We start from the raw sequence: 26,469 nt of genomic DNA, 5'->3' as shown, positions 1-26,469 counted from the left end.
CCTTATGTTGTTTCATACAACGTGTTAATATAACCAGATCGATAATCAAATTAATTTATTTTATAAAAATAATTCAATAGGTCCAATTATTCAAAATTATTATATTATATAAAATATTAATATAATAAATAATATATTTTAAATTTAAAAATCTTATATATGATTTATCAAAGATTAAAATCAAAATAATATCATATCATCGAATATAATTATCTATATATTTGTTAGACAAAAAAAATAAATCAAAATTAATTCTAATACTACTAAAATAATATTTTTAACAAAGTTCTAAATCCAAATAATAATTTATAAAACTAAAAATAGAATTTAAATTAAAAGAAAAATAAATTCTTAAAAAAAATAAAAGTGGAGAACTAGTCGAATTAGTTTTTAACCGGTTCACGATCGGCTCAACATGTTCTTGATCGTTTTGACCGTTAAAATGGTTTATAGAGTTGGTCCAAACCGGATCAATGGTTGGTTCTCGGTTGCAATTTCGATACTTTAAATCGTACATAGCAAAAATAATTATCATATCTCAATAATTTATAAATAGACGCGTATAAAAAAATCAAGAACGATCTTTCAAGATATCTGTATCACATATTTTTTATATTTATCAATAATTTTTTTAAAATATATTTTAAATCATTCTCGGGGAATGACTGTGCACTTGAGTGGCCCGCATCTCTAATTCTAGAATCCACCTATTTAAATAAAATCGTTTAAAAGATGGAAGTGCCTTCTCAAATTGATAGTAATTTGTTCCGTCTAAAATAATTTCATATTATTTCTCATATTAACATATTAAAAATTAATTTAAAACGTGTGAACAGTTAGATTGAATCAACATAGGTTGTATTTGGAGCCGTAGATTTCAAATACATAGATTTCGATTTTATTTTTTATGACAATGAAACAATTGATAAAATTGTAAATTTGTATTCTTCATATTTGCACACCAGTTACACGAAATAGAATGAATTTCAAATATCTTATTCATGAGATGAACTTTTCATTTATCCTGATTAATATGAAACACTATATAAAAACACAAAAGGTGTATTTGAAATCAAACTAAAAAAAAAAAATTACATTTGAATACATTTTAAGTCTATCATTCCAGATGTTAACCTTAATCTTTTGTACCAATAGTTTGTTTGATTGAGAAAATTCAACATTATATACATGTATTGTAAACTATTTATATTAACATCGACTGAAATAATCTCTTGTATATTCAATAGATGAACATCATTTCAGTTAATGCTCACATGAATAATCACACGAGTGTTCGTCGTATCAAAACTCATCGTGTGTATATATATATATATATATATATTGACATCTTCGTAACAGCTGTTGCCAGTATTGACTAGCAGAACGGGAGGGACATTTAGATAGATAGATAGATATTTTGGTCCACCAGCGAGCAACTTGTGAAGCCAGCTGACACGAAGTCAACCGAAAGTCTGCTGAGAATTTCTAGGCAACAGCTTCTGGATAATCACATCTCATATTATTATTTAGTTAATTCGGGTAAAAAACACAAATTAGGATTTAAATATTAATTCAATCAAACCAAATTTGCCAGCTATGACTCATGTTTAGGACCGAAAGTAGACTCCAAGGATGATATATTCATCGGTCTACGAGATATTATTAATAAAATGGTCTTTCACGTTGTGATGATGGAAGACCCACGTCCAGGTTCTGTATATGATGTTGATATTCAAGACCCAATGTCCAGGTTCTGTGTATGATGTTGATATTCACTAGAAAATACCAAAGCATTAATTTCTATATGTCCTTTCGCTTTGTATTATAAAAGCAATAGGACGAAAATACGTGTGAGACGATATCACATGTTGTATTTTATGATATTGATATCTTATTTGGGTAATCAATGAAAAAGTATTATTTTTTATTGTGAATATCGGTAAGATTGACTCGTCCTCACCGATAAACATTAATCGCATACAAAACATGCACATTTTTTGCTTGAAAATGAATAGAACTACGATAAACTTCTAGCAACTCCTTTTTTGGAAGTTTTATACATATTTTTAATTTTAATATATAATATATATCTGTAAATACAAAAATCTATCGATGAACGTCGAATCGAATAACATGTGTTTGAAGGCTACCTAAAGGGACCACCAATATTGAGTTTATTGGGAAGAATATAACACCAAAACCGATTTTTGGTGTAAATTTTAGGACTAATCGATCAGACGTATATATATGCAGTTTTCAATATGAAAATCGAAATTTCAAAAAATAGGGGAAAAAAATTTGATTTGACATAAATTTGATGGTCAAATAATGAAAAGCTTAGGTTTGAAAAAAAAATAAAAATTGATAAACACACCCGTACGTATGTGTGTTTATCAACTATACATTCCACATGTGTGAACGAGTCTCCGACTATCCAATTGATCCAGTGGAAGGGGTAATGGGGCCGCCATAAATGTAAATTTCTCCAACCTTCCTCTGTTATTCGCAACGAATCTCCCATTTGAATGTTCTCGATTTGAGTGTAATCACCTTTTTTTCAATTAATATTTTTCCGTTTTTCATATGCTGACTGCTGGTGTTTGAGGTGAATCATGTCCCCTTTTCTCATTTGTAAAGATTATCTTTAATGTTTTTCTTGTTGCTTGTGAGTAAGAGTTGGTGGGTGTGTGCTAAATGTAACCAAAGGTAGGAGCTTTACAAATGTGAATTTTTTTGCCATACGGATATGAATATTATAGTTCGGCGTTCATCTTACTCGTACCCTTTTCAGATCTTATTCATTTGATTGTGTGACAGCTTTTAATCTGCAGGATTTGCCGAGACCAAGATTTTGATATTGTTGGTTTGGTATTCTGGTGATGGGGATTTGTTTCAGTGCTAGAATCAAGGCTGAAAGCCCTCTTGATGTTGGTAATTTTTTTACACTGGCATCCTATTTTCTGAATGATTTCTAAGGAAATGAGGCCATGAGAAAATTGATGATATTAGTGAATGGTCAGTCCGTGAATATTGCAATATATGTAGTTTTAGTTTACTGGATTCTTTTATATTTCTCTCTTCAAGTTTCTTGGTTTTCAAACTTGTGTATTTTTTCTCAAAAAAAAGAAAAAGAAAAGCTCGTGTCCTTCATTTTTATTTGGTTATTTGTGGGAAGGAATCACGTGAAGTTGGTTTGTGGTTTGGGCTTAACTTTTCAGTACTTTTGATTATACATGGTTTAGCAAGCAATGACTCATTATCTGATCAACCCAGGAGTGATTTCAAAACATGTTAGTACGGATGGGAATGATGTAAGCATTTCCAGTAGCAAGTTATCTTCGGTTCAATCTGTTCCCCGATCTGAGGGCGAGATCTTGCAGTCGCCTAATCTGAAGAGCTTAGTTACGCGGATCTTAAGTTATCCACACGTAATTTTCTACCTGATAGTGTTGTGGGAGGAGGTGGATTTGGTTCAGTTTTTAAAGGTTGGATTGATGAAAATTCATTCACTGCTGCAGAGCCCGGGACAGGATTGGTTATTGCTGTCAAAAAACTTAACCAAGAAAGCCTTCAGGGCCATAGAGAGTGGTTGGTGAGTTTTTCATCTTCCAGTGGAGTTGCAATGTTTCTATTGCATTATGATTATACATGTCAAAGGAGCAATAATTGCCCATTTGTTGTTGCCTGTGGCGTAAATTTTTTAAATGATTCGAGTCCAATTAGTCACATCGGTTATAACTTTTGATATAAAGATACGGGAAAAGAATCTATTGTTTTGTTGATGAATGGTTAAATATTGAGGTATAATGTAGTTCATCCATTCTGTTCTGTTGTAGGCCGAAGTAAACTATTTGGGCCAATTTTCGCATCCCCATCTCGTGAGACTTATTGGCTACTGCTTGGAAGATGATAATAGACTTTTGGTGTATGAATTCTTGACTCGGGGAAGCTTAGAAAACCATCTTTTTCGAAGTGGGTTTATTTGGATTTATACAGTAATAATATAGAAATCAATCTTGGTGTGAAATAAGCATAATGAGTTTGTTATTTGACAGGGGGATCTTATTTTCAGCCTCTTTCTTGGAGTCTTCGGCTTAAGGTTGCTCTTGGAGCTGCAAAGGGGCTTTCTTTTCTTCACTGTGCCGAAACAAGAGTCATTTACAGAGACTTCAAAACTTCTAACATATTGCTCGATTCGGTGATTCATATTACACTTTGTGAATAGAGACTATCTGAGAACGTATATGTATGTACTAAAATGTTAAGTTTCTCGTCTTATGATTTGGCAGGAGTACAATGCAAAACTTTCTGATTTTGGATTGGCTAAGGATGGGCCTTTAGGTGATAAAAGTCACGTGTCAACAAGGGTCATGGGAACGTATGGATATGCTGCTCCAGAACACCTAGCTACCGGTATGATTTCAAATCAAGCATTACTCTTTCCCATTTTATTATCAGATGATGATTGCCATACCATGTGGTCATTTTGGGTTTAAGTCATGAATTTAGCTCCCATTCTTTCTTATCTTGTGCTATGTAGTTATCCAAATTACAACACTTGTTGAATCTTTGTGGTCATAATCAGTCTCTACTCCAAGTGGCTGGAGATTTATAAGCCTATGGAAAGGGAATCTGTGGTCTGGATATCTGAGTCGTTTTCAAATTGTTCCACTCGAGCTGTTGTCTAATTTAATATGCTATGGGCATGATTGACATCAATTGTTAATAGACACGATATCCATCACATTTTTGACATATTTAGAAAATTCTCTAGTTCTACAATAGAATTCTTGTGTCTGAACAGTTATATATCATATATTTTTATCCAGTTTTGAATTTGTGGTCTTAGGTCGTTTGACCACCAAGAGTGATGTGTATAGTTATGGTGTTGTCCTACTCGAGCTGCTTTCGGGCAGGAGAGCGATCGACAAGAATAGACCAACGGGCGAGCACAAGCTTGTGGAATGGGCACGACCCTGTCTAGGCAACAAGCGTAAAGTCCTCCGAATCATGGACAACCGACTTGAAGGCCAGTACACCATTGATGTAGCACAGAAGGTAGCTAACATTGCTTTGCGATGCATATCCTTAGAGTTTAAGCTGAGGCCTACAATGAATGAGATAGTTCAAGAACTCGAGCAACTTCAAGATTCAAAAAACTTGGAGAACAATCACCGTAAAAGCCGTGACAGGTCCAGGACACATGCTGTAAATGCTGTTGATACGCAAGGTAGAAACAGGAATACTGCATACCCAAAGCCATCGTCTTCTCCACCGCATTAGTTCCAAGCAGATGAAGGATTGTTGAAGGAGCTGAGTTTCTTCCTCCTCTCATCTAAAGGTGGAAATGTACTTATACGTCGAATACACTGTAAAGTTGTTTCTGATGATATCCCGACTATCAACCCTCCGGTTTAACCTTGACACACGATATTATAACGCGATGATGCGCAGAAATCGAGTCGATGTGATTAGCTCTTCTTTTTGTCTTCAAGATTTGTTCTTGAAACGTATATAGTTTCTGTTGCAGTTTTTGTGATGTACGGTTTAATACATGAAGTTTGATTACATGTTGGCCACAAATGAAAATCCAACGATGGAGCCGAAGAGACGCATTTAACATTATTTAATTAATCGACAAAAGTTCAGCACTTCAGCACACAATCCGATGAAATATGTGAAAAAAGATTTAAGCTTTTTTTTAAAAAAAAAATTACCCTCTTAACTCGATATGAATTCAGTTATAATGGTTCAATTCAAATGCTAAATGCATACATCAGAAACAAATCTTGCTGTATGTATATCAATAACATAATATATAAACTATTTCTTGGAAAACAGGCCTCCAAAATCAAATCCACCTTTCTTCTCCTCCGGCGGGACAGAGACTGAGCTGCTCCGGCTGGCGGTGCCTCCAAGATTCTTCTTTTCCACCTTCTTCAAGATGGGATCGGTCTCATAGATCTGCTCTTGCTTTGCCAGCACCCCAAGTACAAAATCAAAAATCCCCTTCTCCTCAGTAGCGCTAGCACCCGAAGCTTTCGAAGCTGTGGCACCACTTCTCACAACTCTTCTTTGGGCGGTGAAAACTGGAGCCATGAACAAGTTTAACGAAGCCATCGGTTTTGGTGAATAAAAAAAAAAGTATTGGCTTTCTGAGTTTCTTTTGTTGTGTATATATATATATAATGCGCTTCCGCCGTGAGTTCTCCACAAGTTTCTTATCTTCATTGCCATTTCTTTTTATATTTCGTGAGTGGCGAATACGAGGGGAACAGCCATAGCCGTAAGGCTTCAAATCTGACACGTCGTGACTTAACAAGTACACTGTACCGCACAATTATATCGACAATATCTTGAAATTCTATTTTCGTGTGTCTTGCTTAATTGCTTTAAAGCAAGCCTGTTAAGTTTTCTCAATGAGCTAGAAAAATATCGGATCTTAATTTGATATTTATTCTCAAATAACTTATAAATATGTTTAAATATTTCGAGTCGAATTTGAACTTGAGTCGTGTTTCAAATCGAATTCAAACAAAAAATATTAAAAACTTTGAGCTCGAGCCCTATTAATAATACTATTATACCTCTTGTTAATCAAATTTTTTTTAAAAAAAATCATAATTATTTATTTAGTAAATTGTAAAGGCACGCAAATTGGGTGCAAATGATACTACTAATATTATATCCTTAAGCACCAATATTATATTAATACAAGACAATGGAGAGGCAAATTTGGCGTCATTCCTGATCACATAATATCAACAAATATATGAAAAATTATTAATATATATATATAAAATAAGCAAAGAATACCACCTAACTAGATTGCTACAACGTAACGTAACTAGTGCCTGAAGAACAAAGCGGTGTAGAACAATTGGTTCCAAGTATCGGGCAATCCAGGCAGGCACCAATGGCTACAATCAGCAGAATGGTCGGGATTTGCACGTTGCTCCGAGGTCAAGTCACCGCTGTAGATCGAGGGGTGCGCGTCTTTCCTTAAGGCAGATAACAGCGTTATGTCGAGCAAGAAGGCTGGCCTGCTCATGGATCCAACCACCATTTCCAGGACTTTCATTTGATCCGGAAACGGACCAGGATATGTCGTTCCGGTACCCATCATGGGTATTGTCTCCCCGTAACAGCTCTTGGATGCTGATGCATTCCACTCACTAGGGCTGCAGAAAAGAGAAAAAAAAATACGATATTAAGATGGAGCACCTACATTCTCATTCAAATGCAAATAAAGGTAAAACTTTAAACATATTTTCTTAAAAATACAATATTATTAAACTAAACCCTTTTTTTGGGAGTGTTTGAGAGACCTTTTGTTTATTTTAAGTAGGTGAGAAACAAGAGTATGTAGTACTTAAAAATAAAATCCTAAAACTTGTGCAAGCTAAAATTTGAGTGTTTTGAGAAAAACATCTCAATTTTTTCTTCTAGTTTTTGGTTAAAAATTATAAAATTTGAAATAGAAACTCTTCCGAACACTATCTTTGTCCGTAAAAGACTACTTTTTCGAACTCAAATATTTCGGTTAGATGGTTTGGATATGTTTTGAAGACGAAATAAATTAGTTGCGTGAATGGCTGGAAATGGGGGCGAACAGGCGAACTAATTCAGTGCATTAAGTGCATATGCTAGTCTCCTTGAGATGAGGGCCACTGGCACAAGATGAAAACATGCAAGCCACCCACGAGTATCTAGTGTATATAGAGCCAAAAATAATGAAAATTTCATCCTGGAAACCTTTTGAATTAAGTAGCATGAAATACTTACATTATACTATTAAATAATTATACATAACTTAAGTGTACCCTCGAATATCAAGCCATTGCCGAAGAGGCTGGACTTATTTAACACAAGTCACGTACATTTAATTTAACCATAGATTTTGTGTTAGCTGCTCTTTAATTTAATAAAAATCTCAAAGATATTCCGGCTTTTTGGATTGATCTCTTAATAATTGTCAACCCATTTCTGTTAATTGATTAACATATGGGATAATGTAAGTACTGATCATATATCATATTTCAATTAAAAATCAAATTCGTCGCATGTACTGTACCACAAGTTCAGTAGGCTAGAGCCGCAAGTTTATGTGAAATTCAGTGTAGGTCCATATATGTATGTGCAAGTTGGAAACCCACTCCACCATTAATTATTCATCAATTAGTGCGTCGTCTCACTAACGGGTCCTCTGATCTCAACAATAGATGAATGATATTGTATTCCAGCCCCGGAAAGGACAGAAACAGTTGCATACATAATGATATAAAGCTGGCACATTTGAGAGAGAAAAGATAACTAAAAGAGAGAATGCATCATATATGGAAGATAAAATCAGGAAGTGATAAAAGGATGACAAAACCCTAATATGAAGATGTCTGGACTGAATTCTAAGTGATAGGGAAAAAGAAACTAAGAAAACTTGGGCACAATGTACAGTGAAATCCAATTATTTAGAGAAGAGTGATGAGAAAACGTACATGTAATGTGTGGGTGAAATGCCTTGAAAGAACACTTTGGTTCGGGTGCCGTTGACGTTCGACTCAACCCATTTCGCCCACGTTCGGAGCCCTCTGTCCATGGCGGCTAGCCGGTCCATGTCTTGGTATAGTGACCCATCAGCTTCCATGTAATCCCACCTGCATGCGATTTAATTTGCACCAAGTATATATATTCTAATAAATTTGTCAAAAGAATAATTCCTTGGTAGCTCTCATTCGACGTTCTTTCCTGCTAAAAGGGACATAAAGTAACATGCATTTGTTGACATGATTTTGGTAGGAAGCCCGAAATGTTGAATGAATCATTTATTATATTCATTATTTTTTTTTAAAAAAAAATGGAAAACGGAACAGGTTTCATTTAGATTACACTATTTACTAGTTTTGGAAAATAGAAGAATTTAGGAAGATTTAACCATGATATCATTAATGGGAAGAAAAGTTAAAAAAACCGGATCAACAATTAACATGATCACCAACCCATTAATTCATTTTCAAGAATCTTCTATTATAATCTTATACATCATTATATATAAAATTATATAAACAATCACATTAAATAAACGAAGGAAAAAAGTTATGTATATATAAAGTAATTTACCCTTGGAGAGATCCCTTGTGAGTCCACCAATGACCCGTATTAAAAGAAAGAACATCGCCACCCATCCACGCTTTGGCATTTCGCATAATATCATCCAATTTGAGCACTCTTTTGCCACCCACTGACTCTATATCCACCAAATATGGCGCTCTGTAAAATGACACGGATACCCCATATTCCTGCACTCTCCCAACCATATAAAACAATATTAAATTAAATAAATAAACCATATGATGCATATTATATAATTATTTTCTAAGAAAAATAATTGATGCGGTGTATGTATATATGTGACATTTAATGAGAAATGTGACCAGAAATTTGAAGGTGGAGATTGGTTCTCCTCTTATGATCTGTGTGGCCGATGTTGCAGGCAATCCAGCTGATATCATGCAAATCAAAGACTGCCATTGGTTCCTTCCCAGTGAATCTCCCACAAATATTATGCTCTTCCCTCTCATCTTCATTGCAAAATAAAGCCCGTTGAACCTGGAAACCGTGATTGAAATATGGATGGGGCAATGTAGTGGGAGATTATAAAATTTGTCCAGTTTACCCTTTTGGGGTTAATTTCTTAGTGATTTAGCTATAATTAGAGTATATGATGCTTTTTTAACTCAGTAAATTATAGCCATACTAAGAAAGAGAAGAAGCTCTATTGAAGAGGAAGCACTAATTTACTTGAAAATTTAACTTCGGTCCGAATGTTAGCTGATGTAAAAAAAATTAAAAAAAAATCCCATTTAGTTCTGTCGCATGCACCAGCCTCAGAGACCAATATTACAATTTTAGGAGATTGGATGACTTTAGAACATTTTCGGAGGAGAATTCTTACATGCCTTACAAGAAACAGCACCACGAGTCATGGGAAATTAAGATTTTCTAAAATTCATATATACACGTACCTTGGGATTCGGCAACTGCTAGGTTGCCATCGATACTTAAGGTAATCAGTATCAGGTCTCCCATACATTTGGCAGTTGAACTCGGCATCTATAATCGGGCAAGAAGACTGGTACACCGGATAGCTTTCATAATCTCGAACCCAACTCCCCGCGAACAGATCACAAGAACTGAGATTAGCTTCAAGAATCGAACTTCTGTAATTCCCACTTCGCTTTCCGTGATTCTTTAGACCAGCCAACACAGCAGATGAAACTGCAAAAGATCGCAACAGAAGTATTGCAAGACATAACACTATGAAGTGGGGTTTAAATGGCGGGGAAGCAACAGCCATGGGATCTGATCAGATGATGAAAAGGGAGGGAGAGAATTAGGTAGACAGGAGAACTGTTGATTTGTTTTATAAGTCTAAAATGTCATACGGCATATATCTACATATATATAATGTAAGGATTTTGAGGTGCCTTTCTTGTTTAACTTTTGTTTTGTTTTGTTGTGTGCATGTGAAGATAGCTGTGAGAGGATTCACGTGTGTGTCAATTCATACCCCCGACCTTTTTTTATTTATATGGGAATTTGGTTGTTAAATGTACACTTACATCCGCCGTCGGTATAGTTTGATTTTGAATGAGCCCTACTAATGTATTTGACCGCCGAAAAAGATAAGGTTCCGCAGAGTTTCGGATCCGTGGATCCATTGAACGAGCTAGTTGGATTTTTCGAAGTCTGTCCTGACTTAATCCTAAAATTCCACATGGATTAATTGGAGTGTCGTAACTCATGGACAAAACTGCTTTTTTCCTCCTTTGTATATTTAACGTTTGCGATTTTATGAATCGAGTTTTAATGATATATATTTTGTTTTATGCAAAAACTTGTGTGAAACGGTCTCACGGGTCGTATTTTGTGAGACGGATTTCTTATTTGGGTCATCGATGAAAAAATATTATTTTTTATGCTAAAAGTATTACTTTTTATTGTGAATATCACATATAAAGATTTGTGAGACCGTCTCACAAGATACCTAGTCTTTGTTTTTTTGGTAATATCGGTCATTTTTTTTTGCAATTTTGGTGTTCTTACGTGAAAAAATTTATATGACATATGGCACTTTATCGCCGAATCAACAAAACCAAGTTAACAAAATCAAGTAAATTTTTAAATATAAAAAAATTAAGTAAATGCAGAGGGAACAACACCAAAATAAAACAAATTACACAAATTGGATAAATAAATATCGAGGAGTATTTGACTAGTAAACGTAATAATAAAAAATCAAAAATATCTTATTTATCACCCATTAAAAAAATTATTTTTATAGTCAAAAATATCACTTATTATTGACAGAGATGACCTATCTCACGGATAAAGCCTGATAAATTAAAAAATAGCTGAAAAATTCCTATTCATTTTTCAAGAAATAAAAAATATATCATGATGTTTGAAAATGCTTTTATTTTAGGAGTAGGTCTTTTGTGAGACGGTCTCACGAATCTTTATCTGTGAGACGGGTCAACCATACCGATGTTCACAATAAAAAGTAATATTTTTTCATGGATAACCCAAATAAGAGATCCGTCTCACAAAACACGACCCGTAAGACCGTCTCACACAAGTTTTTGTCTTGTTTTAATCCATACTTAAAGTTAGACAAATATATTTTTGGCAAAAGAAAAATTATTATTCCTTCTCTAAATGAGAGACCAACAAAATAATCGGTCACAAATAAAATTTTTTTTTTTTAAAAAAAGATATGTTTGAAGACCAAATTTTATAATCGGTATGTAATTAGAGACTGATTTTTATTTTGGGTCGTTTATCAGAAACCTATATTTACTATCGTCTTTTCCGTTAAAAATTTGCATTTTTCATTTAATTTTAAAAATGAAATGTTTAAATACCGAATTTAATCAAACAGTCTCTAACCGATTTCTATTGTGGTCTCTAATTCCGATTTATATTTTTCTTCTATTTTGAGAAAATTTTAATTATTTATTATAATATAAGTTAATTTCTCCCACAATATCGGTTTACAATTTTTACACTCATCCTTAATTTTTAAGAATATAATTCTCTTATTGAAAATAAGATTGATTTTTGGTATAATGTGGTCTTTTATATAAATGAATGTTCACTAATTTTGAAGATTGCCTAGGAGGGCCATGTGTTATCGAGCGAGGCCAATGAGCTTTTAGCGTCAAATATTTAAGAGTTGGAGTGCCAAATTTCTGGAGTTGAAAAACTTTATTGTTCATTTTGTGTTTCATTCCGTGTCGCGACAAGTTGTGAGACAATATTCAATCAGTTCCACCTTATTCATTCTGATTCCAGATTTCAACTTATTGGTGATACACTCATACTCAAATATTTGTGATTTATTACTCGAGACATGAATGTGATGTTATAGGGAGACAACAATTCGTAATTTCGAAAAGGGTTTGAGTTGGCAGATATTGAAGACGAGTAGTGATCGCTCAATAAAGTCTACCGAATGTGTTCGTCGTAGAAACGTTGATAGAAAAGACGAAGTCTTTTATTTGAATAAGTTCTTGTGTTGTTGTAGCTGTTTATATTTAGTTATTTGCTTGATACTTGAGTGTGGTCTCATTGACGTAGGTTGATTTGACTAAACCACGTTAAAATTCATGCGTCTTTTATTTTGCTTTCATTTTTATTTTATTTTTTTTTTATCAATCGTGCTACTTACAAAAACGGGAAAAATAAGAGAAAATCGAATCAATATGATTAAATAAAGAAAATATCAGTTGTACTTAATTTTTTATCCCGACTCTAGCTTATGTTATCCAAATTTTAGATCACAACGATCGATAAATTTTCACCTTTTTAGCTTATTAAAATGTATTTTTTTATTTAATAAAACATAATGTATTTTCTACTAGGATAGTCGTGAAAAGTGTCCGGAGCATGGCTTAGGTGGGCCAGTTTCAAACAATACCATTGATTTATCAAACAAATTCACTCGAGATTAGGGACAGATTCCTGTTTGGGCTATAGATATAGTTCAGCCCAATTTATATATATATATATTTAATTATCTAAGCAAAAAACTCTACCAAACTTAGGTATTTGATGATGATAATAATAAATTATTATTAAGTTAATAGTTGTGGGTTATTGCAAAGATGAGTCACTCACTTTTTTTCTTTCGTTTTTTATTTTTTTTGCATATAATATATTATCCAATATGTTAATTTTTGTGAGAAAATTCTATTTAAATTATCTATTTATTTGCTTTTATTTATTTTTGCATATCTGTGTATAAATCCATTAATAAAATTGTTTTTCAAATTTCTGATCAATTTATTTGATTGTTCTGCATGAACGTTATTTGCGACCCAATATTTATTGTAAATTGTCGGTTTATCCAAAACGATATATTTCTTGCAAGTTGTCAGCCTCATTCAAAGGTCCAATATCATTACATGGTTGAATATATACAACTTGAGAATGATTTTTATTTTTAATTTTTTTAATATTTTGTGGAGGCAACTACAATTAGACCTCATCTTTATATTGGGATGAATATGTCACATGGTCAAAAGTCCATGTTAGGTTTTGTAATTTTTTATATATGTGATTTTATGAAATATAAGAAGTATTCAAACCTCAAAATAAAATTGAATACTCACTTTTTCATTTAAAAAATTTTGTTTTTGCGTTTCTTAGCTCCAAAATTTGCTTCTTATTTTGCTCCATTGGATTCAAATTCGGAAATTTGTCTCATATTAATTCTAATTATTCAAATGTGATTTTGATATTTTTGTAAATAAATTTAAAAAATCTGAACACTCTTATTCTAGCCAATATTTTTACCTAATCCAAAATTACTCTTTATAATATATAATTTACCACATTATGTTCAAGTCCACCCCAAGTATAATTTCTGGTTTATCCCTGCGTGAGGCGGTTTCCTAGATCAATTTTGCGATGTGGATATCCGAACTGACCTAATTTATGGAAAAAAATAATTTTTATGTGAAAATTATTACTTTTCATGATAGTTATAGACACCTGAGACCGTCTCATAAAATTATTGTGAAAAAATTGACCAGTACTTGTATATCCATATTAAAACTTGAAATACGTTGGTTAAGCGTATATGAGTGGTAATTGTACTGAGATGATGTCTTGTTAAGAAGTTCTTGTGCGTTGAATTGCCAACATTGTGTCGCTTGATTTGGTTGGCTACGTGAACGAATCATAAAAGAGTGATGTCAGATTTTAAACAAGTAATATTGTCTCTGATAGGGACATGATCGACGGTAGAGAAATGATAATATTGATCTCTAAGAGATATGAGATAACACCAACAGATAGATACATTCCTCTCCGAATTCATGTGCCTAGAAGTCCGATCTATTAACACCCAAGTATGTGTAATTTGTGATACCATGAATATATAGAAATAAAGTTGTGTATTGCTAACAAACATAGCTTTTGGCCTAGTGATAAGCGATTGATCCTAATAGAATAACATATAAATAATATTAAAACTTGAAGATCAAAATAAAATATTTTTGTTATTTTATGTTTTATTTATATATAATACTATTATGAAAACTGTTTAAAATATTAAAATTTTACTTATTGACATATTAAATATTGTATCTGAGTTTTTTAAGATAAATCCAAATTTTTTATATAAGGAAAAATAAGGACAATTTTATCTAATTATAAATTAATTAGGTAATGTGGGGGTGTTGTTAACACTTTGTGGAGTGTAAAGAACACTCACCGCATCCAATAGAGTATGTTTTTTGTGAGACGGTCTCACGAATCTTTATATGTGAGACAGGTCAATCCTACCGATATTCACAATAAAAAGTAATATTCTTAACATAAAAAGTAATATTTTTTCATTGATGAGTGATGACCCAAATAAGAGATTTGTCTCACAAAAGACGACCCGTGAGACTGTCTCACACAATTTTTGTTCATCCAATAATACGGTATTAGCCACATATGATTTTTCATGTTGTTTAATACTATATACTTACCATCAAACTTTGAGTCTTCTATATCAACACACTTTTGTATCATGATATTTTTTTTTATCCAACACAAATTTGTGTGTGTTTTATTTTAAAAAACAAAACACATAGGGAGTCCATTCGCCATTATTTTCTCTCTCTCCAAAAACAAGACCAAAATTATTTGCATTTATCCATCTTAGGAACATATCTCCGAGAGGAAAACAAAATTCAACTATACATTCATGAACAAGACTATTTTACTTTTCACATTTTCGACTAATCGGAATCCAATGTTGACGAGTATCCCATGCAAATTCCTTCCCAATTCTCACAATTAATTTTCCTAGGGATGTCATTTTGGTTGTTTCCTCGAGAAAACTTTATGTTGTTTTGTCTTGTGACTCGGCGACCATTCGATGAAGATAAGCCAATTCGGTTAAGAAAGCTTTGACATTCACTGTTAAAAAGATTATATAAATCTTTACTTTATAAAAAAGAAAAAAGACTGTTTTATAAATCTTTACTCTTTTCTTAAAAGGTTCACAATAGATAAGCTTCGTTATACAAGTTGGAGATCTTTTATTCGAAACTAAAAGATAAATCGAGAGATGTCAAAAATGTGCACGAGTAAGCATAGACCAAACACATCTCGACAATAAATCTTTACTTTCCTCGAACAAGAACAGGATGGAAACAAGAAGTATCATATAAAAGCAAGTGGAATTTAAAACAAACTCTCACAAACATAAAGTGGCATCGTTTATATTTTATAATACAAAATCCAATTGAGGATATCAGACAAATAACCAACGAAAGAAATAAATACAAAAATATATATAAATATTGCAGTAAAAAAGAGTTATCGCGGGCCGCAACATTTCTGCAGCCGCTTCAGCATTCTTTCGTAAATATATATATATATATATATTATATATAATAATAAAGACTAGAGTAGAGGTTAAAGTCCAAAAGTCTTTCTCCACTATATCGCAATCCCAATACCACCACAACAAGAAAAGAAAAGGAAAGAAAGAAAAGGTAATTGGCGCCAATCAAGGCGGGATTCAGACTCTGAAATTCTTCCCCACGAAGGTTTGACCGAACTGCCAATGGGCGGGGACGATGTTCCACGAGGTGGAGGTGCGGCGGTCACTGCTTGTGACCCTGAAGGAGAGTGACTGACCAACGAGAATAGAGTTGGATTGCCAGTTTTGGCCCCAGTTGCGGCTCATGCTCATCCACCCGCTCCTCGTCCCTTTCACGCTCACCCTCACGATGTCCCCTGCGCCCGCCACGTTGGTAATCAGGATCAGGTTGAAGTAACGGTGACCGTTGATGGTGAATCTGATGCCTCCTTGCTTCCTACACGGCACCCTGCACCCAACAACGAAATACCATTAACATATTTGGATGAGAGAATTGGGTTTCACCTCGGGCCAGATCTTGTTTTAAGGTGGACTGTACAGTTTATCTATTCTGTTTCGAAATCATTATTGCGTGACACCTGCATTTACTAGGTTTTTAAGGTACCAAATTACCCTTTAACCTATAAATTAATATCATTTACTTTTATATAACGTCGTAATTGTAAAATAAAAATTAATTTACCTGCGATAATTGACAGGTACAATTCCGGCGCGATATTCTGCGATCTTCAAGAACATTGGCATGGCGAGGTCGAAATGGGTCCTCGGGGGGTTGCACCACCCGCCATTGTCGTTGGGCAGAGCATAGTTGGGAGGGCAGAAATTCGTCGCCGTCACGAAAATGGACGGGCTTCCCGCGTGACACCACTGCTTCTCATTGGCGCACTTGAGCTCGAAACACGCCCCGCAGCTGAACCCGTTGTTGAACAGAGCCGTGCTCAGCGCCGCCGTGCTTACCCCGTAACCCTGACTGTATAAATTCCCGTACCCGCAAGCCCCACCTGCCACCAAAAGCAGTCAGAACGTACAACATAAATATATATAAGCCGTAAAACGAAAAAATGGTGAGAAAAATGCTCGTTTCAAGTGTCTTGACGTCAATGCCGTCACGTACCCATAGTCCCGGAGGCATCACTCCCGCCGTAGAACGTGGCGTGAGCTCCTTGCCATCCTCCGCCGCCGTAAACTCCGGGGATCCTCGCTTCCGATGGAATTACTGAAATCAGAGAAGCAATGCAGGCCATGAACACGACGACCAATGCCATCTTCTGTCTCAGTCGATGGCAGAGAAACGCGGTTTCGGTAGTTGAAAAGGAAGAGAGATACGGTTGCAGAAAAGAAAATGGGGATGAGAGAAGAATGGCAGGGAGCCAGAGGAGAAGGGGAGTACTTATTTACCAAGAGTGTGTGCCAGTGGCAGTTACTGTAATTTAACCATAATTTTCTGTCCTCTTTTGTACAGCCTCATTTCTTTTGGCCTTCAGTAAATTCTACAGTCAAAATTTGTCAAATAAAATGTTTATTCAAGTAATACAACACAATTCAAATTAATAATATTACCGATATGTTTAATTACACATAAATCAGATAAAAACATTTAAAATAATATAAGTGAATATTAAATTATATTAACAATCAAAATTTGATTTTGTTTGCCAGATAATAACAATAAGTAAAAATCATATCCAATGGTATTTCAGTTTCAATGGATCCAGTGGGTTCCAGTTGTGAAATTAAACTATTCTATATTATACAATAATTAGTTGACCAAAGACGTTTTACTTTGTTAATTATGGCTTAGAATGTCTTAAATTTATTTTTAAAAATTATTATTATTATTAATTAAAAAAATAAACAAATAAGTAAAGTTTATAGTCTGGATTAGCATCTACATGGACCGTACAAATTAATGATTAGATACGGAAGAAGAAATGGGAATGGATATTGGTAGTCTTGACGTCCAACGGAAGTTTAGGCGCAACATGTGGCAATGATTCCTAAATTTATAACTATTTAGACATAACCCCACTTAGATAAAATCACACATCCACCTATCTAAACTCCCCACGTTCCTGTATCCAACTCATAGATTTCGCAAAAATTATCGTCTTGTGACGTCAATTTTGTGATACGAATATTTTATTTGAGTCATTTATAAATAAAAAATACTTTTATATCTTATTTAAATGATAGTATTTATATCTATTAGGGCACCCACATTAGATGTTAAAGGGGGAGAGTGTTATAACGCCTACTCACATGAGAGAGGAGGTGGGGCGTTCACATGTATGATCGCATATGAACGCCCCTGTGTGAGGTTGTAAAAAGAAAAAAATTGGCTAATTAGCGACGGTTTTTAACAAACCGTCGCTAAATTGCTTACACATTGTTTTGAATTATTTTAATTTTGTTTTCAAATTTTGAATTTCGGTTTATTTTAAAAAAATTTCATTCAAATTTTGTTTTTAAATTTTGACTTTCAGGTTTTTTTACAAAAAAATAAATTTGTAATTTTTATTTGTAAACCATTGTATATATTTTATTTTTTATTTTAAATATTTAATTAATGAATTTGAATGTTTAAAAGAATGTGGTTAAAAGAGATATATTGTTATAATGAGTATGTGGCAGTGATACACATAAATAATGAGTTTGAATGTTAAAAGGAATGTGGTTAAAAGCGATATGTTATTATAATGATTATGTGACAGTGGACCCCATACTTTTTGATGAGTTGGTGGGTGTTTAAACACCCAACGAATGCGGATGCTCTTAAACATGATCTTTTAGCATAAATATATATTTTTTTATGGTGGGCTCCACAGATGCACGCATTTCTCGAGCTTCTTAACTCGAGCTGTACCCTATTTCTATATGATATCCATATTCCTGCGTAGGGGTGGGAAAAAATACCGAAATACCCAAAAAACGTACCGAAAAAATACCGAACTTACCGAAAAAATCGGTATACCGAAATGTTCGGTATCGGTATGAAATATTTTTTTTTCGATATTTCGGTATATACCGAAAATAATTTTTTATTATTATTTTTTTTAAAATTTAAGTTCGGTATACCGAAAAAATGTGGGTATACCGAAAATGTTTTCGATATACCGACACTTTTTCGGTATACCGGCAAAATTTTCGGTGTCGGTACGGTACCGGTATGAAATTTTTCCATACCGAATTTTCGGTATCGGTATCGCCGATATTTTCGGTACGGTATACGGTACCGTAGTTCGGTACGGTATACCGTACCGTACCCACCCCTATTCCTGCGTCGTTGTGTTCTTAGCGTTCACTCATTTCTAGCAATATCTCCATTGTTTGAATGAAAGAAACTAAGCAGTTCTTTCAATTCCGGTCTTGGGATTCACGGATCTCTAAATCGACCTAATTCAAAAAATATATTATTTTGTGTAATTTTTTTTTGATAAATATGAATGAAATCGACTTATCTCACAAATATAGAACCACGATACGTTTTCACAGTTGATCTGCTCAACTCAACTAACTAATGTTGTTTAAATAAGTTTCTTAAAAATATATAAAAAGTAATTATCTTAACATAAAAAATAATATTTTTTCATGTATGACCCAAATAAGATATCCATTTTACAAAATACGACTCGTGAGATCGTCCACACAATTTTTTACCATATAGTATATACATGTGAAATTTGTATGTTAATATATAAAACACAAAATTGTGGCATGAAGTTGTTTTATATGGTTGTATTCGTGATGCACAGATGACAGACGAAAGAGTTCAGCGATGGAGGGAGTTAGTTTCTCAGAAACAAGATACTCGTTTTAGAGTGGCTGATGATGGCAGTTTGAGGATGAATGATAGATGGGTAGTTCCTGATATATCTGAGTTGCGCCAGGGCCTGTTGCGGCGTGCACATTGTAGTCGATATTTTATCCACCCTGGTGGCAAGAAAATGTATAAGGATCTACGCTCTCAGTTTTGGTGGAAGGGAATGAAACGTGATGTGATTGATTTTGTACGTCGATGTCTTAATTGTCAACAGATCAAAGCTGAGAGGAGAAGGCCGGGAGGTGAATTGAGGAGTTTAGAAGTGCCGACTTGGAAATGGGAGCACATATCGATGGATTTTGTGACTCATTTGCCAAGAAGCACTGGAACTATTGATGCTATTTGGGTGATTGTTGATCGATTGACGAAAGTTGCATATTTTATACCCTATAGCATGAGTAGTACGTACTTGACGATGGCACAGTTGTATATACGAGAGATTGTATGGTTGCATGGGATTCCAGTGTCTATTATTTCTGATAGAGATCCTCGATTTACTTCTCATTTTTGGGAAGGATTGCAGACTGCGATGGGGACAGAGTTGAGATTGAGTACGGCTTATCATCCCCAGACAGATGGTCAGACTGAGCGTACTATTCAGACGCTGGAGGATATGTTGCGTGCTTATGTTATGGATTTTAAATCTGTTTGGCAGTCATCTATTCCATTGGTAGAGTTTGCGTATAACAATAGTTATCAGAGTAGTATTCAGATGGCTCCATTTGAGGCATTGTACGGGAGACGTTGTAGATCTCCGTTATACTGGGATGATGTTGATCGAGCTGCAGTTACCGGTCCTGATATGATTCATGAGATGGAACAGAAAGTAAAGTTGATACAGCAACGATTGAAAGCAGCTCAAGATAGACAGGCCGCCTATGCCAATAAAAGACGAAGACCTTTAGAGTTTCAGCAGGGCGATCGAGTATTTTTGAAAGTTTCTTCTTTTCATGGCACAGTGCGATTTGGCATGAAAGGAAAGTTGGCATCGAGGTATGTTGGCCCGTATGAAATATTACAGCGAATAGGCACTTTGGCTTACCGATTGGCTTTACCTCCATCTTTATCTGGTATTCATGATGTGTTTCATGTATCGATGTTGCGGAAGTATGAGCCGGATCCTTCACATGTATTGGATATTTCTGAAGTTCAGTTAGATCCTGATGTGTCTTATGTTGAGAGACCAGTTTGTATTTTGGATCGATCTGAACGGAAGCTTCGTAGTAAGCTTATACCGATGGTGAAGGTTCAGTGGGAACATAGAGGTGTCGAAGAGGCCACTTGGGAGACAGAGCGGCATATGAGGGAGCTCTACCCCTACTTATTCTGATGGTATGACGTATCTTTTATTTATGCATGTTATTACTGTTGTTATTTAATTTCGGTGTCGAAATTCATTTAAGGTGGGTGGAAATGTAATGCCTGAAGTAATATCACAAGTTGTTGATTTAGTAATATGAGATTACTAAATAATTAATGATTTTTAAAGAATGAAATATGATATATGTTGGTCATATGAAGTCCAAATGATTGAAAATTTGGATATAACGTAGAGAACTCAAAGATATAGAAGTTTCATGTTTTGAGTTTTGGAAAAATTTGATCGTTTGACTGGTCCAAAAGAATATACTGATGTTAAAATGTTAAATATTATATATTATATTATATTATTTTATTTTATTAATATAATATAATATAATATAATATAATAAAAAAATGGATAAAGATGCACTTACGTGAGAAGTTGCAATTATCAGAAAGTTTCAACGAGAACAGAGAAAGAGAGAAGAAAGAAATAATACAGTTTTGAATTTTCTTTTCAATCGTGCGACTTATCGGTTTATCCAATCGACGAACCAACTTCAGTTTTGGGATCGTTGACACGAGGTCTTCGATTTGAGGTATAAATTTTATAGTTTTGGTGATATTTGAAATTCGTCGATTTCTGGAATAAATCCGATAAATTGTGAAATCATACAGAAATTGAAGATTGTTGAGTAGTGTATGATTTTAACGAAGTAGAGAAGATTATTGTGTTGTTGTTTTGAATTATTCCTAATTTGTTTTAATTAGGGATTTTTAATCGTTGGGCTGAGATTGAAGAGTTGTTCGTCAGTTGTTATTAATTCTGATTATATATTCGGAGTCTACGAAGTATAGGCTACACGTTGATATAAAGTTTTCGTAATTTGACGGATGTTGTAAAATAGCCTATTATTTGAAGTTAATTAATTAGGGTGTATTTGATGGTAGTATTGTGAATTAAATACACCAGATTATTAAATTGTTGAACAATACGAATTTATAATCGAGTTTTATATTTTGTTGAATTAATTGTTGTTGGGCTATTTTATGTTATATATTGAGGCTGTTATAACTGTGTTGATACGGTGACAATGATCTGATAATTATTGTTGAATTATTTAGATACATCACAAGCCTCAGGATCAAAGAAATAGCCAGATTGTATATATACTCGATTATCAGGTACGTGTTGACGTACGAGCATATGTTGTTATTGTTTAGTATTGATGAATACTATTGTGTTGAACGACAATAAATCACCGGATTTGGGTGATTTGCTATTATATTTGTTGTTTATTATTGTTGATGTTGTTGATTATCGTTGTTGGGAGACGTCTCGTTGTGTTGTCACATTGATGTTGTTCGTTCAACGATATTGCTGTCGCCGGTGTTGGGGTGCGACGTATCGTTGATGTTGTTATTCGTTCGACGATATTGCTGTCGCCGGTGTTGGGGTGCGACGTATCGTCGATGTTGTTGTTCGTTCGACGATATTGATGTCGCCGGTGTTGGGGTGCGACGTATCGTCGATGTTGTTGCATTGTGATGTTGTTGAGGTTGTTGTTGGCTGATTGTCCAGAAACGGCATACGTCGCAGTTGTTGCATTGTGATGTTGTTGAGGTTGTTGTTGGCTGATTGTCCAGAAACGGCAAATGGGGTGTTTCTATTATGATTTCAGTTATATTTTATGTTGTTAATATAATTGTTATGTATTACGATGATGATTGTTGTATATGCTCACCCTTTGAGGGCTGTTTCTGTTGGGCAGGTTACAGGACTATGCGTGAGACATGATAGTGGTGAAGGACTAGGTGTGTCTAGTCAAACAGTCTTGTAGTTGATAGTAGATAGAGACAGTATAGCTTATTGTCTTATTGGAGTTGTATGTGTGTATTTATTATACTGTTTCTGCTACACTGACGTAGATAGTGGGGTGATTGCACTATTTTGTCGTATATGCATTATATTATTACGTCGTTGAAAAGAAAATTTTTATGCATATGACGTCACATGTTGTATGATTACGTGGCGAGGTTTGGGGCGTCACAATGTGCGTCTCATTTTTGTGCATGTAAAATCAATTTATCTTTTTTTGGTTTTCTTAGAAAATCATCATATATTAAACTCTCATAAGTGAACGTACCATAAATTTTGCTCATACCTCAATTACACTTTTAAAATTAAAAATTTATCAATATATATGTATTTTTATTGATTTTTTCGTTTAGTAAAGCTCATGTCTATTATTAAATATATTCACCTCTCTCTTCTAGTTGCAGGAGAACATAGCAAACGTCCAGCATTCTCTCGCGTTTGACGTCAATGATGCTTTTTTTATTTGTGAGAAAATAGAGATGACTTATTTGAATAATACTCCAATGTATCTGTTGAAGGTGTACATTATTAATCCGAGTATGTCTCTTATGAGATGATCTCACGAATCTTTATTGGATCAACTTTACTAATATTCACAATAAAAATTAATAATCTTAGCATAAAAGTAATATTTTTTCATGGATGATCCAAATAAGATATCTGTCTCACAAAATACGACCCATGAGACGGTCTCAAACAAGTTTTTTCCTATTAATTCACTGATAATTTATTTTTATCTAATTTCATGTTTATTTGGTAATATTAGTTATCCATATAGTAATTATTAATTCAATCAAATAATCATTAGTTATTTATCTTATATCAACCAAATCATTAAATTTAAATTATGATATTTTCTCCAATAAATTTTATTATTCATATTATATTATTTATTAAAAAAAATTATAATTTATCATCTTATATTAAATTTAATCTATCAATCCAAAAAAATATTATTTATCAATTAAAACAAATATAATATTAACTATCATTTTTTATTTTTTTCTTATTACATTGGATTATTTATCTTTACATTATTATCTTATTTTTAACTTCAACCTGCAATTATGTAGCTTGAAATTTCATTTGGATTTTAACGTATTGTCTTCACTATTTTAAACTTAGGTTTTTTTAATACCAATTTTCATTTTTATTTTCGTATTTTTGTTACTACGCATTAGATCGCTACCATACGAATACTTTAAATTTTTTTCAATTCCTAAATATTACATATAATTTTTTTTATTGAATCGTTACCACGGTCAATCTTAAATTAGATTAATCCAAAAAATTTGAAATTGGGCTATTATTAATTTATTAATCGTTGATCATATGGTCAACCCCGAATTTGTCCAATCACAAGTCAATTATATCTTAATCAAATTATAATAATAGGAGGAAAACATCAAAAGAATATGGTACAAAAAAAATAACAGAGAAACAGTTGACATCTGTCCTCTAAAGTAATATTATTTATATGGTTTTTTAATAGATTTTAAATCACGGATTATTTTTTTACATAGCCTTGAATAAATTCAAAATCTTGATGTAGCCATGGAGCAGTATATATATATGGAATCTATATATTAATGCTAGAACTGGAAATAAGAAATGCAGTATATATAATATAATTTTAATATGTTGCACACTCATTGTAGACACTCATGTGAACATCGATGACGTGACACTCATCTATTATATACGATGAGACATAGAAAAATTATACATCCAATAGTTGAGTACGTATCACATCATTGATACATATATATATATATATATATATATATATATATATTATATATAACACCGGATTTTAAGCAGTAAAATTTTAAAAATTAGGTGGATGCAAAATCATATTTTCTTTAATATATATTTTATGTAAAAATATACGAAGATACTGAAAAATTAAAATAAAAAATAGCAACAAAGGCAACTGCCCCGGCTTGTCCCGTCACTCCATATTTTTTGTTTCTTTGCTGTGCATTTTCCCTCGTTCCATTCCCTTTCACCTCTTTCCATTTCCCTTTTTTTTTCTATTGATATTAATAAATTTGACTTTAACTATTTAATACAAACTCTAATTTCAAATAATCATTGAAGAATTAAATTTCGTGATATGCATGGATTTGACTGTAACTTAATTAACGCTCATTGGTCGTACAAATAAACTTTTATGTTGAGATTAAATTTAACTTTGCTTCAACTCAAAGTTTGTTGCCTAGGGGACATATAATTTCAGCATGGTTTTCGAATGAAATATCACGCCACTTCAATGTCTAGACAATTTGTATATTTCTAATTATCACGAGAAAAAAATAAATAAATCACTTTGAAACTGAAGTATTATATAAATTCAGCAATTTTTCTAGCAAGTAGCAATATCCTAGGACGTTCGGGCGGGCACTATAAAATTGAGAAAATTATAATTTTAGTCTTATAAATTGACATATTTTAGGTTTTAGTTTTGTAATTTGTCAATATTTGGTTTTCATCCAATAATTTTGAAAGTTGATTTGTTTAACATAAAAGTAAAGAAATTAATTAGATTGAGTGTATCAGATTCTAGGTGTTGTGTGCAATGTTGTAATACATATCCATATAACATGCAACAAAATAAATTAGTTAACCCAAAAAATAAAGTTTTAAGATTAAAACAGGACAAAATAAATCATGCACAAGTATAAAACTTGTGCGGTATCTCACTGACAAAATATTTACTAGAAAATTGTAAATTATTTACAAAACTAAAACTAGTGAAACTATGAAAAACATTCTTCATTAACATGTCAAGGAAGTAAAATGCATCGTAAATAAACAATTACAAAACCACATATGCATTGCTTGTATTACCGAAAACCCGGAGCCACACGTAGCTCTTCGACCACGGCGAGTGTGTTCAACACCTTATGACAACACTTCAAAACCAACGTGAGCTATTCACGTAAAATCCTTACTTCTCAGTTTTTTTGCACGCCTAGACAATCAACAACTAAAGTTACGCATAACTCTATCTCTGTCAACTGCTCTATCATTCTCTCTTATTTCTTTCATATTTTCTCTAGATTTGATTCATTGTGTACAGTCCTACACAATTAGAAAACAACGAATTTCATTAGGAAAAAGAATTCTTTTGAATAATAATAAAATATTTAGAAAACTTATCATCATCATCAATAATATTATCACAATATTATCGAGTAAGACCAAATAATCAAGGAAAATCTAATTAGTTTAGAAAGACAAAATTTCATTTTTAAAAGAGTAGGTCTTCTGTGAGACGGTCTCACGAATCTTTATCTGTGAGACGGGTCAATCCTACCGATATTCACAATAAAAAGTAATACTTTTAGCATAAAAAGTAATACTTTTTCATGGATGACCCACATAAGAGATTCGTCTCACAAAATACGACCCGTGATACCGTCTCACACGAGTTTTTGCCTTTTTAAATATAACAATATTGCCAACAAGGTAATTTATTAAGGAATATGTAAGAATAAAATATTCCTTTCAAATTTGATTTTTTCG

At 33.2% G+C, this 26,469-nt stretch overlaps 3 protein-coding genes, 1 long non-coding RNA gene and 1 pseudogene across 5 annotated transcripts; 2 read left to right on the top strand and 3 right to left on the bottom strand.

Annotated features, from left to right (window-relative positions):
- The first annotated feature begins 2,505 nt into the window (after window positions 1-2,505).
- LOC142553450 (putative serine/threonine-protein kinase PBL10) lies at window positions 2,506-5,568 on the top strand (annotated as a pseudogene).
- Window positions 5,569-5,823: 255 nt separating this feature from the next.
- On the bottom strand, window positions 5,824-6,120 carry LOC142554346 (uncharacterized). Its single transcript, XM_075665022.1, has one exon. The coding sequence runs from the start codon at window positions 6,118-6,120 to the stop codon at window positions 5,824-5,826; it is 297 nt and encodes a 98-aa protein (XP_075521137.1).
- Window positions 6,121-6,728: 608 nt separating this feature from the next.
- LOC142553449 (protein PMR5-like) lies at window positions 6,729-10,547 on the bottom strand. 2 transcript variants are annotated; one of them, XM_075663714.1, is made up of 5 exons: window positions 10,023-10,541; window positions 9,432-9,606; window positions 9,118-9,296; window positions 8,496-8,654; window positions 6,729-7,181 (listed from the first exon to the last, which is right to left on the bottom strand). In XM_075663714.1, exons 1-5 carry the CDS (start codon window positions 10,352-10,354, stop codon window positions 6,848-6,850), a joined length of 1,179 nt encoding a protein of 392 aa, XP_075519829.1. In that variant the 5' UTR covers window positions 10,355-10,541; the 3' UTR covers window positions 6,729-6,847. The 2 variants fall into 2 exon arrangements, with proteins under 2 accessions (XP_075519829.1, XP_075519830.1); XM_075663715.1 differs by lacking the exon at window positions 6,729-7,181 and adding an exon at window positions 8,014-8,286 and having other exon boundaries at window positions 10,023-10,547.
- A 5,152-nt stretch (window positions 10,548-15,699) lies between these two features.
- On the bottom strand, window positions 15,700-17,318 carry LOC142553448 (expansin-A4-like). Its single transcript, XM_075663713.1, has 3 exons — window positions 17,055-17,318; window positions 16,623-16,941; window positions 15,700-16,388 (listed from the first exon to the last, which is right to left on the bottom strand). The coding sequence occupies exons 1-3, from the start codon at window positions 17,203-17,205 to the stop codon at window positions 16,079-16,081; spliced, it is 780 nt and encodes a 259-aa protein (XP_075519828.1). The 5' UTR covers window positions 17,206-17,318; the 3' UTR covers window positions 15,700-16,078.
- Window positions 17,319-21,535: 4,217 nt separating this feature from the next.
- On the top strand, window positions 21,536-23,104 carry LOC142554852 (uncharacterized). Its single transcript, XR_012822225.1, has 3 exons — window positions 21,536-21,661; window positions 22,188-22,247; window positions 22,835-23,104. It is a non-coding gene; the product is annotated as an uncharacterized LOC142554852 (long non-coding RNA).
- The last annotated feature ends 3,365 nt before the right edge of the window (window positions 23,105-26,469 follow it).

Source organism: Primulina tabacum, chromosome 8 (genome assembly GCF_025594145.1).
Source record: "Primulina tabacum isolate GXHZ01 chromosome 8, ASM2559414v2, whole genome shotgun sequence".
Taxonomy (NCBI): Eukaryota; Viridiplantae; Streptophyta; class Magnoliopsida; order Lamiales; family Gesneriaceae; genus Primulina; species Primulina tabacum.
This window is presented reverse-complemented; position numbering and strand designations above follow the sequence as displayed.